Source organism: Cherax quadricarinatus, chromosome 72 (assembly GCF_038502225.1).
Source record: "Cherax quadricarinatus isolate ZL_2023a chromosome 72, ASM3850222v1, whole genome shotgun sequence".
Taxonomy (NCBI): Eukaryota; Metazoa; Arthropoda; class Malacostraca; order Decapoda; family Parastacidae; genus Cherax; species Cherax quadricarinatus.
In genome coordinates, this window is record NC_091363.1 from 1,499,229 (window position 1) to 1,514,656 (window position 15,428).

General features: G+C 40.5%; 1 protein-coding gene across 3 annotated transcripts in view; it reads right to left on the reverse strand.

Moving 5' to 3' along the window:
- The window catches only part of LOC128701410 (putative lipid scramblase CLPTM1), a 28,065-nt gene extending 12,894 nt beyond the window's left edge, over window positions 1-15,171 (reverse strand). For 2 of the 3 annotated variants that reach the window (XM_070100266.1, XM_070100267.1), the window contains exons 1-6: window positions 14,804-14,932; window positions 10,515-10,720; window positions 4,933-5,194; window positions 4,602-4,802; window positions 3,044-3,189; window positions 1,885-2,040 (exon numbers count right to left, since the gene is read on the reverse strand). In XM_070100266.1, the coding sequence (XP_069956367.1) occupies window positions 1,885-2,040; window positions 3,044-3,189; window positions 4,602-4,802; window positions 4,933-5,194; window positions 10,515-10,720; window positions 14,804-14,836 (1,004 nt within the window). In that variant the 5' untranslated portion in view covers window positions 14,837-14,932. Of the gene's footprint in view, window positions 1-1,884; window positions 2,041-3,043; window positions 3,190-4,601; window positions 4,803-4,932; window positions 5,195-10,514; window positions 10,721-14,803; window positions 14,933-15,104 lie in introns of those variants that run through there. The other variant, XM_070100268.1, reaches the window with a different exon arrangement.
- Between the last annotated feature and the right edge of the window lie 257 nt (window positions 15,172-15,428).

The window sequence follows — 15,428 nt, forward strand, 5'->3', positions numbered from 1 at the left end:
AACATACTGAAAATGAAATTAGATGAACCAGTCTGTTCTGGGCTTGATAATGCTCTATGACAGACCTAAATGTAATATCGTTTCATCTCTAAATTATGGGCTAGTTGTGAACTGGGAGATGTAACTCGAGCATTTCTATGCAATTTCAAGCCAGAATCTCCTATTTTATAAAACCAACATCATTTAAATTATGATTGTGACAAACTATGTATATCCTGATCAAATGACGTCTCAAAAATAATTGCCTTTTTCTTTTTAACTCAATCTTACGATTATTGCCCTGAGTCCTAGACATATAAGCACCTAAGACAAATTCATTCTGACACAAAACCCTTAATAAGATGCAAACATACACTTCCATAAAGAGGAAAAGCAGGTCACCTTTTATTAAGAAAAAATCAGAGTCAAATATTTTGCTTTTGTGAGGTTATAATTAACATTAATTAGCTAGAACAGAAAAAACAATGTATAATAGCAAACTGAATTAAAAATTCAATCCTCTTTGAACAATTTGAAAACAATCTCCTCTACCTTTCATGAAAACTTCCATATTAAAAGTCAAGCGGTATACCACTACTCCAAAGATTCTCCTAAAAATTCAGTGTTTAAACCCACTTCTATCTACACTTTTTCGTAATGGCATGATAAATAAATAAAAAGTTTTACAAAAGCAACTAAAAGTAGAGAGTATTATACAAGGTAAGTCACATTTGCAGCTGATAACCTGGTTTGATAATGCCGCTCACTGAGCAACATTATCTAATGCTGCACAACAAACACAAGATTTATATATGGGTAAAGCATTACATTTCCATAGGTTACAGAATACTATACAAGAATACCTCAGTTGAACTTCTGTTCACTGAATCACCAGATACACTTATATAGAGAAATTTAGAGTTCATTTGAGGGCATTTTGTTTGATCACAACTTTTATGATCTTAAAAGATTATCTCAGTGGTGAAGGCTAGTTACTTGTTACCATGCACTGATGCATAATTCATTCCAACCCAACTCAAAATTATTATACTACTATGTACTTAAAAATTAAATCTTTTATACCATACCTCCTAAAGAAAAATGAATTATAACAAGAGAGAAAATTCTTTTCTATTTCACCTAAAGCTCCAACAAGCCAAGCTTTATCAAAGTCAAGGTGTACAATATAATAGAGCTCTTGTTTTATAATGTGTTGGAAAATGCATCTTAGCTCAAAAGGTCAATTTTATATGAGAGAATACAGTCAAGTAGTACTGAACAAATCTTCCTTCTCAGCTAAAGAGAAAATAATTTCAATCAGAAACACTTGTCATGTCGTTATTAACCTTCAATGGAGCATCAATGTATATATGGTACAGTATAACAAAGTTAATCCAGTCGCCCATTATTAATTTTTTTTTTCAACATACCAGTCATCTCTCACCGAGGCAGGCGACTCGAAAAAGAAAAACCTTCTAAAGTTTTTCTTCTTTTTACATTTAATAATTTATACAGGAGGGGTTACTAGCCCCTTCCTCCCGATATTTTAGTTGCCTCTTACGACACACATGGCTCATGGAAGAAGGATTTCATCACTAAATACATAATGAAAACAATAACAAGACCATCATCCAACGTTCATTGATTTTTTTTTTTTTAATTTTAAAATAGCAAGTCTAATAAAAATTCACCATTTTGAACATTCATGCAATTGCAAATAACACGGACAATTCAAATCCTCTTAATTTAAGCTTTCAAAATTCCCATAAGAGCTCAAATGCAGGGCATTCATTTTCAGGTAAATGAATAATCTGGCTGATGACATGATCGTTACCTCCCCAGTCCTGCCGGCCCTGCTGGCCCTGCTGGCCCTCACACTCATTCAACAAAGACTGGCATTCGTACCTGCTCTTCATAGCTTGAGCTGCATACAACTGCCACTTAAAAAGTGACAGAGGCTGGAAGGTGAGGCTCAACTCCAGGTTCTCAGAGGTGCTATTGATGGCCTGGTAATCCTTCACCAAGTTCCAGTAAGTGTTCAGGAATGTGATGGGTTTATATCTAAAAGAAAAAAAAAAAAAGTGATGACAAGAAAACCAAAATTAGCAATGGGGTATCTTTAGTGGAAAATGATAGAGCACATTCATAAGAGGAGGAAGGAAAGTGTTTAAGATGTACAGAGCTTAGACTTGTAAAATTATTCAGCATTCACTGACAGACAGACAGGTAGACAAGCATGCACAAACAAAAAAATTAAAACTTTAAATAAAGCTTTTGGTCACCTGACTGCTGGCTTACTGGTCCACCCCTTTAAAAATTATGGTTATTATTATAACCATTTCTTTCATGCTGCTATAACAATCTATATGGGTAATACAGATTATTATAAGAAAATATTACAATCTAGCACTCTTTGTAGTTTCCATGCAGCCACTAATCAATGATATCTCTTAACCCTATCTCAGGGGCACACAGACTATTATAAAATGCAATATTTTTTCTCTTAGAGATCCAACTTGAAATCATGTAATAAAATTTTCTCAACTCAATTTTCATACTTAGGATGGATTAAAATCTATATGAGATATGGTAAAAAAATTATGGCAGTCATATAAGCACATATTTCCAATTAGAAACTTGGGTGTCAATAAATGGTTAAGAAAAATAATTAGTTGATAACCGAAGCACTTGTGCAACATTCGGGTGTTTTTAATTCGGGAAACATTTTGCCAGCCAGTGGCTTCTTCAGTCAAATGCAGAGAAAGGTAGAAGATAAGGAGGACTGTGTTCAGTCAATCAAGTCTGAGATAATCAGTCCCTCCAGGCTGAGGGACTAATTACCTCAAACTACTCCTCATCTTCCACCTTTCTCTGCATTGGACTAAAAAAGCTACTGGATGGTGAAACATTTCCAGAAATAAAGATACCCAAATGCTGCATAAGTGTCTCATTTAGAAACTTAGCTACTATTTCAGAGTGAACTTTCTGAATACTGTAATGCTGCCACTGACAAACAACTCTCAAACCCTTCACACCAACACAGCCAACCTTCAGCAGTACGTACCTGTCTCCTGCTGCAGTAAACTCCACATATTCATCCAGTGGTGGAGGCACTGCACCACGTGTCCACTGGGTAAAGTCGTGCACAATATTGATGGTCAGGTTGGGGTGCCAATGTGATACAATTTCCTCCTTCAGAGTTTCAGCTTTCTATATAAAATAACAAGAAACAAAAGAAATTAATATTGTAGAGGTGAATACAAAACGCTACAACCATTTTCTATTGATACTGGCAAGACAGTGATGGAGTGAATGATGGTGAAAGTTTTTCTTTTTCGGGCCACCCTGCCTTGGTGGGAATCGGCCGGTGTGATAATAAAAATAATAAATAAAATAACTATTTAAGGATGTGCCTAAGTATCGGTATTGGGTGGTATCAGTTAACTTTGATGGTATCGGTCTACAACTGATTATCGGTATCGGTGAGTATCGGTTGATATTTATTACAGCCTCTCCTCACTTAACGACAGAGTTCCGTTCCTGAGACCACGTCGGTAAACGAATTCGTTGATAAGTGAGGAGCATACTATAATGGTAGTGGGTTTGTGTCAACCATCTCTGATACTGTTTTAATGTCACCTTTGCACCATTTATAACATTTCTGGTATATTTTTTTAAAAACATGTATTTATACATGTATTTTTATTTTTATATAGCCGGACTTGAGTCCTAGAAATGGGAAGTACGTACAATGCCTGCACTCTAAAGGAGGGGTTAGGGATATTAGCAGTTTGGAGGGATATGTTTGTGTATTTTTATAGGTATATGCTTCTAAGCTGTTGTGTTCTGAGCACCTCTGCAAAAACAGTGATTATGTGTGAGTGTGGTGAAAGTGTTGAATGATGATGAAATTATTTTCTTTTTGGGGATTTTCTTTCTTTTTTGGGTTATCCTGCCTCGGTGGGAGACGGCCGACTTGTTTAAAAAAAAAAAAATTTATGCAGTTGTGCACTGTATATTGTAATAAACAGAATGGAGAAAATCAGCTCTAATATACATTATTTAGGTATGCATACTGGTCAGAGAGCCCATCATAAGTCAGAGTTGTCGGTAAACAAGTACGTCGCTAAGGGAGGAGAGGCTGTATATCAGTATCGGTGGGTATTAGCTATTCTTGATGGTATCAGCCTTAATATTGAGCACTGGGATATGTATCAGCAAAAATTATTTTATATTATAATCCCATAACTAGTATTATCTATCTTATTCTATTGGTCTTTCAGAGATAGTATAAAATTATTATGTATACCGTAGTCCTTGTACATGTATTGTATACACTACCAACAAGATGACGAATGAGATACTTGTGCAACATCTGGGTATTTTCACTGTAGTAGAAGTTTTGCCATCCAATGGCTTTATCAATACAAATTTAAGAACAGTAGAACTATATACAAAAGATGAGGTAATCAGTCCCTCAGCCTTGGAGTTGGAATTTGAAAAAACTTCCTAAACATTGTATAAATTTGAAAAGCTTCCTCAACATTGTGTTACGTTATTTCCTCCAAATGCTAAACTTCAGCCTAACTATAATATACCAGACTATAATTTAAATACTTTACCAAGACCTCCTCATCAGACAGCTTGGTTTCTCCAGTGATTAAATTACTGGTCTTCTTGTAGCGACGTCGTTTGTACTTGTTGAGTCGCTGTGTGGTGTACAGGGTGTACTTTTTGCTGTAAAGTTCACTGCTAGGATCAGGGGAGAACCCACTTTTCACAAAGTACACGTGGACATACAACGAGCCATTGTTCCGTAACCGCTGCAACACAGTAATGAATATACACTATATTTATAGAAATTCTATATATTCAGTGTTTTTATTTAAAAAATAGTGTTGTTTATTCATAATAAGAAACCTTGACTTACAGTGTCATAATATAGTACAATACCTCAGATGCTGGGAAAACAATAGTGTGTGTGTGTGTTCCATCTCCATTGGGTCCACCAATCCAGTCACCATAAACAATGTCCTCTTTAAACCACACTAAAGCCTTTGGATCACTGAACTGATTAAAATGGTCAAACTCAGCCTTGTAAACATAAAGATCCATATTTGTCCCATCCTCAAAAAGGTTTATGGCAGGGATACGTCCAGTGGGATCCACCTGTCCTTCTGCTCCTCCTTGAGGCCCAGTTGGTTGTGCAGGACGTCTACAAGTATAAAGGAAAAAGGAGTTAAGAAAGACATACCACATTCTCTTTAACATTTGCACTGATCATTTATAATGCAGAATTCATTTAAGCATATCCAAACGGGTGCTCCTCAATTTATGATGGTTCGAGTTACGATATTTCGACTTTACGATGTTGCATAAGCAGTTACTTTGGAGATGAAACTTAAGATAATTACTCAGTATGTACAGAAAACACTTGATTTAATGAATAAGTAAGGAAGCAGATGGCCAGTAATGGCAACTGTGGTGGACGTCGAGATTATTTTACTTAAATCATAACAACAGCGGACAATTCTGCAATTAATGAACTTTCTCCATTAGTTTCCCAAACTGACCTCAGCAGATTTTGTCCCTCATTTCCAAAGTCCATTAAATTGAATTATACCAGTGTTCTTTCAGACTCTGGAAATATTTTAGTATGAGGAGCAACAGTATATGACAAGAGACTCCTGGTGGTGATGGTTTGCTATGCTGGTGTCAAGCATACAAGCAGGTGTGAAGGCATGATCGAGGGCGATGGTAATTATATCTTGTTCATTCCCTATAATAAATCTCACTCTAATTAGACATTAAATTTTAACTGAAGGTAATTAAGCTTTAGTTTTGCTCTTAATATTGTAGTACAGAATTAACACTAACTACAACTACACTGTACAGTGGACCCCCGGTTAACGATATTTTTTCACTCCATAAGTATGTTCAGGTGCCAGTACTGACCGAATTTATTCCCATAAGGAATATTGTGAAGTAGATTAGTCCATTTCAGACCCCCAAACATACACGTACAAATGCACTTACATAAATACACTTACATAATTGGTCGCATTCGGAGGTAATTGTTATGCGGGGGTCCACTGTATTTAGTTTTGCTCTTAATATTGTAGTACAGAATTAACACTAACTACAACTACACTGTATTTTTGACAACTCTATTATTAATTATTATTATTTTTTTTATTATTATTATAATCAAATCTAAGTGCTAAACCCACATAGCTGCCAACTGTATCCTTGTGTATTTATTAACATCATTATTATTATTATTAACTCTTAAGTATTCATTTTACACTCTAACACAGCCATAGTTCTTTAACAATCACTGAGAACATTATTTTAAAAATCAGGCTTTATGGTAATTTTTCACAACCATTCCGTCCATCTCTTCCATTTACTGGAAAAACTTTTATATGTAGAGTATTTCATCTAGACCAGTGGCTGACCCACATTTCAACATCTGCACCGATGATCATGGCTCTACTACTCAACTTTACTAAATTACCTTCTGTCTTTTTCTGCTTCATGTCAGAAATTTATTGATTATATTCCTGTTAAAATTACCTTCCCAAATTCCAAATTCCAAAATACATAACCAGTACTCCCATACCTTATCTTTTCGTTACCATACAAATTTCATATTGTATAACCTATGAAGGCGTCCACGTCTAGTGCAAATTGTGGGGATCCAATGTCTCAGACAAGTAGATAAAAAGGCTATGAAGAGAAATAGTATTTGGATTTCTCCCTGAAGCCATTTAAATATTCAACTTCCCCTACCACCCTGTCTCTTATATTTTCACAAATATAAACTGCAACATTAACACCCCTCCTTCAGAGTGCAGGCACTGTACTTCCCATCTCCAGGACTCAAGTCCGGCCTGCCGGTTTCCCTGAATCCCTTCATAAATGTTACTTTGCTCACACTCCAACAGCACGTCAAGTATTAAAAACCATTTGTCTCCATTCACTCCTATCAAACACGCTCACGCATGCCTGCTGGAAGTCCAAGCCCCTCGCACACAAAACCTCCTTTACCCCCTCCCTCCAACCCTTCCTAGGCCGACCCCTACCCCGCCTTCCTTCCACTACAGACTGATACACTCTTGAAGTCATTCTGTTTCGCTCCATTCTCTCTACATGTCCGAACCACCTCAACAACCCTTCCTCAGCCCTCTGGACAACAGTTTTGGTAATCCCGCACCTCCTCCTAACTTCCAAACTACGAATTCTCTGCATTATATTCACACCACACATTGCCCTCAGACATGACATCTCCACTGCCTCCAGCCTTCTCCTCGCTGCAACATTCATCACCCACGCTTCACACCCATATAAGAGCGTTGGTAAAACTATACTCTCATACATTCCCCTCTTTGCCTCCAAGGACAAAGTTCTTTGTCTCCACAGACTCCTAAGTGCACCACTCACTCTTTTTCCCTCATCAATTCTATGATTCACCTCATCTTTCATAGACCCATCCGCTGACACGTCCACTCCCAAATATCTGAATACGTTCACCTCCTCCATACTCTCTCCCTCCAATCTGATATTCAATCTTTCATCACCTAATCTTTTTGTTATCCTCATAACCTTACTCTTTCCTGTATTCACCTTTAATTTTCTTCTTTTGCACACCCTACCAAATTCATCCACCAATCTCTGCAACTTCTCTTCAGAATCTCCCAAGAGCACAGTGTCATCAGCAAAGAGCAGCTGTGACAACTCCCACTTTGTGTGTGATTCTTTATCTTTTAACTCCACGCCTCTTGCCAAGACCCTCGCATTTACTTCTCTTACAACCCCATCTATAAATATATTAAACAACCACGGTGACATCACACATCCTTGTCTAAGGCCTACTTTTACTGGGAAAAAATTTCCTTCTTTCCTACATACTCTAACTTGAGCCTCACTATCCTCGTAAAAACTCTTCACTGCTTTCAGTAACCTACCTCCTACACCATACACTTGCAACATCTGCCACATTGCCCCCCTATCCACCCTGTCATACGCCTTTTCCAAATCCATAAATGCCACAAAGACCTCTTTAGCCTTATCTAAATACTGTTCACTTATATGTTTCACTGTAAACACCTGGTCCACACACCCCCTACCTTTCCTAAAGCCTCCTTGTTCATCTGCTATCCTATTCTCCGTCTTACTCTTAATTCTTTCAATTATAACTCTACCATACACTTTACCAGGTACACTCAACAGACTTATCCCCCTATAATTTTTGCACTCTCTTTTATCCCCTTTGCCTTTATACAAAGGAACTATGCATGCTCTCTGCCAATCCCTAGGTACCTTACCCTCTTCCATACATTTATTAAATAATTGCACCAACCACTCCAAAACTATATCCCCACCTGCTTTTAACATTTCTATCTTTATCCCATCAATCCCGGCTGCCTTACCCCCTTTCATTTTACCTACTGCCTCACGAACTTCCCCCACACTCACAACTGGCTCTTCCTCACTCCTACAAGATGCTATTCCTCCTTGCCCTATACACGAAATCACAGCTTCCCTATCTTCATCAACATTTAACAATTCCTCAAAATATTCCTTCCATCTTCCCAATACCTCTAACTCTCCATTTAATAACTCTCCTCTCCTATTTTTAACTGACAAATCCATTTGTTCTCTAGGCTTTCTTAACTTGTTAATCTCACTCCAAAACTTTTTCTTATTTTCAACAAAATTTGTTGATAACATCTCACCCACTCTCTCATTTGCTCTCTTTTTACATTGCTTCACCACTCTCTTAACTTCTCTCTTTTTCTCCATATACTCTTCCCTCCTTGCATCACTTCTACTTTGTAAAAACTTCTCATATGCTAACTTTTTCTCCCTTACTACTCTCTTTACATCATCATTCCACCAATCGCTCCTCTTCCCTCCTGCACCCACTTTCCTGTAACCACAAACTTCTGCTGAACACTCTAACACTACATTTTTAAACCTACCCCATACCTCTTCGACCCCATTGCCTATGCTCTCATTAGCCCATCTATCCTCCAATAGCTGTTTATATCTTACCCTAACTGCCTCCTCTTTTAGTTTATAAACCTTCACCTCTCTCTTCCCTGATGCTTCTATTCTCCTTGTATCCCATCTACCTTTTACTCTCAGTGTAGCTACAACTAGAAAGTGATCTGATATATCTGTGGCCCCTCTATAAACATGTACATCCTGAAGTCTACTCAACAGTCTTTTATCTACCAATACATAATCCAACAAACTACTGTCATTTCGCCCTACATCATATCGTGTATACTTATTTATCCTCTTTTTCTTAAAATATGTATTACCTATAACTAAACCCCTTTCTATACAAAGTTCAATCAAAGGGCTCCCATTATCATTTACACCTGGCACCCCAAACTTACCTACCACACCCTCTCTAAAAGTTTCTCCTACTTTAGCATTCAAGTCCCCTACCACAATTACTCTCTCACTTGGTTCAAAGGCTCCTATACATTCACTTAACATCTCCCAAAATCTCTCTCTCTCCTCTGCATTCCTCTCTTCTCCAGGTGCATACACGCTTATTATGACCCACTTCTCGCATCCAACCTTTACTTTAATCCACATAATTCTTGAATTTACACATTCATATTCTCTTTTCTCCTTCCATAACTGATCATTTAACATTACTGCTACCCCTTCCTTTGCTCTAACTCTCTCAGATACTCCAGATTTAATCCCATTTATTTCCCCCCACTGAAACTCTCCTACCCCCTTCAGCTTTGTTTCGCTTAGGGCCAGGACATCCAAATTCTTTTCATTCATAACATCAGCAATCATCTGTTTCTTGTCATCCGCACTACATCCACGCACATTTAAGCAACCCAGTTTTATAAAGTTTTTCTTCTTCTCTTTTTTAGTAATTGTATACAGGAGAAGGGGTTACTAGCCCATTGCTCCCGGCATTTTAGTCGCCTCATACGACACGCATGGCTTACGGAGGAAAGATTCTTTTCCACTTCCCCATGGACAATAGAAGAAATAAAAAAGAACAAGAGCTATTTAGAAAAAGGAGAAAAACCTAGATGTATGTATATATATATATGCATGTGCGTGTCTGTGAAGTGTGACCAAAGTGTAAGTAGGAGTAGCAAGATATCCCTGTTATCTTAGCGTGTTTATGAGACAGAAAAAGAAACCAGCAATCCTACCATCATGCAAAACAGTTACAGGTTTTTGTTTCACAGTCATCTGGCAGGACGGTAGTACTTCCCTGGGTGGTTGCTGTCTACCAACCTACTACCTACATTTTTTCACAAATAGGTATACAATATTTTATGGCAAACAAGATGCTCCCCCAATTCTGACTGGCTAAATTTTGGAAAAAAAGAAAAAGATAAACAATAATTTGGCTTCCAAGATGCTGGGTAAATTTACGAGACTTATTCTGGGAAAAAACTTGTGTCTTCGACGCCATTACAGTATTTAATGTGCATTATAAGACCAGCATAGTATTATTACCAAAAAGACTTGCCAACATCATGTCTTACCTGAAAAATGATGTGATAAAGTAGATTATGATTGCTCTGATTATAAGTGACTTAGTAATGGCCATGAAAGACTCTCCTGCAGTAGGTTGACGTGCCTGCTGGCCTTCTTGAGCAGGAGCAGGAGTGGCAGCAGTGGCAGCAGCAGTGTCTGCCATGGCCACTATTTGCCCTCCTTCACCTCCCTCGCCCATCGGTGCTGCTTCTCCCTGCAGAAGGCATCAAATTGAAAAAAATCTTAATTCTAATAAAATTTTAACTTCATATATAACCTATAGGTGGAGTAAACCATCTACATCACTCTGGCTAACAACCAGTGATGTTTCAAGAGTTTCCTGCAGCCTACCTGGAGTTTACCTGGAGAGAGTCCCGAGGGTCAACGCCCCCGCAGCGTTGACCTCCCTCATAACTATGCAGGTAGCTACTTCATTGCTACTTACAGGTTCAGTCATCACAGCCTGGCTGCTCAGGCACCTATACTAAGAATGTCTATTTTTCTCCTCAGTTCCTCAGTTACAGTAGATTTAGATTTTGCCACCGAAGTGGCTAGTTTATTGTGCACCCCATATCCATCCTGTGGACGGTAGCTCAAGAGCATATGGATACACAAAAGGCCCAGGAACTAGGCCCCAAAGGGCTAACATGAATACATATGGATTTATATCTACATATCTATAGTTCACTTACCTGTAACAAGCAAATTTAGGAAATTTGCTTAGTATATCTGGTATCTTATTTTCATTAATAAGATATCTTGACATGTCACATAGGTTATTATACTGTCTATCTCTGTATTCCTCAATAAGTGGACAATTAAGCACATAGTGTTCAAGACAGTGACCATATGCCTGATCACATAATTTACATTTAGTTTGATCATCATCTGTGTGTCTCCCAAACTGCCAGAAGCACTTGTAACCAAGCCTAAGCCTGGCCACTACAACATCAGTCAGTACTGTACTTGTAACCTTATCTACGTTCATGTTATCATAGTGGGTTATAGATCTACTCAGGCTTCTAATTGCAGTTACAGTACAGCAGCTATAGTTCAACCTCTGTATGTTGATAGAAACCACACCTAAGTCAATGGCTGGCTTCCCCTCAGATTACATATTTAGGTGAAGAATTTAACACATGAGTTGCTCGGCACAAGCACTTGCGAGACTTTTTTCCCCACCAACGCTTCCCTCAGTCGTAAAAAAAAAACTGCCATGTGGAAAGCAGCAGCTGGTATGATGTAGACAAGCTTCCCATGAATCAAATACAGAGAACATGCCACTGATGCTACAGGCAGCCTGACACATCCACACATGACAAAGCCAGTGTAAAAACTGCAACATTAATTTAAATAGATCAATTTTCAATATAATCTGTGGCTGGGATTTGTATCATATCATCTTAACAAAGTTTCATTGACTTGTAAGACAATATAGATAAATGGTTCAGTGAACTGACAAGTTGATAAATTAGACACATATGCAACACTTGGGTGTCTGTATTGTGGAGACATTTTGCCACACACTGGCTTCATCAGTCTTATATAGAGAAGAATATTGAAGATCAGAAGGAAATTGAGGTAATCATATTCTTATCAAGATTGATGGACTGATTACATCGACTCCAGACTGAGGGACCAATTACCTCAATCTCCTTCTGAGCTTCAAAATTCTACTTTGTACTGGACTGATGAAGCCGCTGTGGGACAAAACATTTCCACAATAAAGATACTCAAGTATTGCGTATGTGTCTAATTTATCAACTTTTAAGACAAAATGTTTCAGGTCTCTCAGAATAACGAACATGCTCTGGGCCTGTTTTATCTATAGTTACTATTACAGTAGTACAGTATAGATACTGTAAACCTGACAACACACTTGTAGGCAGGCAGAAAAAACAAGTAGGCCTGGTCACAGATCGGGCCGCGGGGCGTTGACCCCTGGAACTCTCTCCAGGTAAACCATTGCAACTTTTAAAAAATTATACGAAGAACATTATTAATGAAGATGGGAAACACAAGCATAGTTCTGCTCTCGCAGGTACAAAGAGGTACTATTACTAATAAACCACTTGGCTGGTAGTGAACTCAGCTTACACACTGAGGGACTGCAGTTCAATCCCTGGCACAAGTGAAAATGTTGGGCATGTTGTCTTACTATGGTGGCCCGTGGCCTGGTAGACAATGTTCTCGCCTCACACACAGCGTCTGTGGTTCACTCTCCGGCATGGGTGGAAACACTGAGCATGTTTCTTTACACCTGTTGCCCCGTTCACCTAGCAAGTAAGTAGGTACCCGGGTGTTAGTTGACTGGTGTAGGTTGCATCCTAGGGGACAAAATTGAAGACCCACAATGGAAATAAAACAAAGTCCCTCAAAGACGCACTGACTTTCTTGGGTTATCCTGGGTGGCTAACTATCTGGGGTTAAAAATCTGAACAAAATCTTATCTTCTTACACCTGCCATCCCTGTTCACCTAGCAGCAAGTAGGTACCTGGGTGTTAGACGACTGATGTGTTGCATCCTGGGGGAGAGAATTAGGGAATCCTATGGAAATAAGACAAGTCCCGATGCCATCCTGACTTTACCGGGTTATTCTGGGTTAATAGCCCTCCAGGTTAATAATACAAATACAATTTTTTTGATAAACCCCCAAAAAAGCCACGTTACGCCCAAAAAAGCCACGTTACGCCCAAAAAGGCCACGTTACGCCCAAAAAGGCCACTTTACGCCCAAAAAAGCCGCTTTACGCCCAAAAAAACCACTTTACGCCCAAAAAAGCCACGTTACGCCCACAAAAGCCAAGTTACGCCCAAAAAAGCCAAGTTACGCGGCTTATTTCAGCAGCCCAATACTGTTCAACTGCCTCCCAGCACACATAAGGGGGATTACCAATAGACCCCTGGCTCTCTTCAAGCTGGCACTGGACAAGCACCTAAAGTCGGTACCTGACCAGCTGGGCTGTGGTTCGTACGTTGGATTGCGTGCAGCCAGCAGTAACAGCCTGGTTGATCAGGCCCTGATCCACCATGAGGCCTGGTCACAGACCGGGCCGCGGGGGCATTGACCCCCAGAACTCTCTCCAGGTAAATTCAAGCGCTAGTAAGTGGAAGATAGGTCTATGTTATGAGGTCACCATAATATATATGGAGAGCTAAACTCGTAAGGGTTGTAAGAGGCTTGATCCTAGGAAAGGGAGAAGTGCTCTGTGTACTGGGATCAAGATCCCTTCACCATCCTGGCACTGGCACTCATGTACCAGCTGGACCATGATACATTATTATTATTATAATCAAGGGGGAAGCGCTAAACCCGGAGGATTATACAGCGCCTGGGGGGGGATGTGGAAGGCATTCAGGCTTAATTCGGGGAACTGGAGCACAGATCCAATTCCCTAAATCAAGGGCCCCTCACCAACATCAAGGAACCTTCCTTGAGGGGTGGACCATGATACAATGGTCCATCATTATTATGACAGACCAACCAGTGACCAGCCAGCGAGACCACTACTCAGACCAGGGAGACCACTAGTGAGTCCTGGGAGACCAGGGAGACCACTAGTGAGTCCTGGGAGACCAGGGAGACCACTAGTGAGTCCTGGGAGACCAGGGAGACCACTAGTGAGTCCTGGGAGACCAGGGAGACCACTACTCAGACCAGGGAGACCACTAGTGAGTCCTGGGAGACCAGGGAGACCACTACTAAGACCAGGGAGACCACTAGTGAGTCCTGGGAGACCAGGGAGACCACTACTCAGACCAGGGAGACCACTAGTGAGTCCTGGGAGACGAATATTGAGACCACTTGGGAGACCCCTAAGATCACCATTAAGACCTCTAAGACCACCATTAAGACCTCTAAGACCACCAGTAAGACCTCTAAGACCACCATTAAGACCTCTAAGACCACCAGTAAGACCTCTAAGACCACCATTAAGACCCCTAAGATCACCATTAAGACCTCTAAGACCACCAGTAAGACCTCTAAGACCACCAGTAAGACCTCTAAGACCATCAGTAAGACCTCTAAGACCACCATTAAGACCTCTAAGACCACCAGTAAGACCTCTAAGACCACCAGTAAGACCTAAAACTTCTCCTCAGTAACCAGGGAGAAAAGGGAAGGTAGTGACGGGGGGAGAGGAACATGTGAGCAAAATGTGTTTAATGGTGGCCGCTGGTGCACCATGACGCTGCTGTTACCCCTGGGCCACCCTGGGCCACCCTGGGCCACCATGGGCCACCCTGGACCACCCTGGACCACCACCACACCTCACATGGACCATAGATGACAGACCTGGGCAGTGATGGAGTCAGTGTTCTCAGTCATGGTTATACTGAGTGATGGAGGAGGTGTTCACGTCGTCTGCTGTCTGCTGCTGCTGCTGTCTGCTGCCCTCCCTTCCCTGGTACCTACCTCCCTCCCTCCCTGGTACCTACCTCCCTCCCTCCCTGGTACCTACCTCCCTCCCTTCCCTGGTACCTACCTCCCTCCCTCCCTGGTACCTACCTCCCTCCCTCCCTGGTACCTACCTCCCTCCCTCCCTGGTACCTACCTCCCTCCCTCCCTGGTACCTACCTCCCTCCCTGGTACCTACCTCCAGTGTGTTGCTGATGCTTTACCAGGATGGACTTCCCTCCCTGCCCTGCCTTCCCTCGCTCTTCCTTCTTTCCTGCCTTCATTACTTCCTCCCTCCATCTATCCAACCCTCTCTTTATCTATCCAACCCTCCCTCCATCTATCCAACCCTCCCTCTATCTATCCAACCCTCTCTCCACCTAGCCAAACCTCCCTCCATCTATCCAACACTCTCTCCATCTATCCAACCCTCTCTCCATCTATCCAACACTCTCTCCACCTATCCAACCCTCCCTCCATCTATCCAACCCTCTCTCCATCTATCCAACCCTCCCTCCATCTA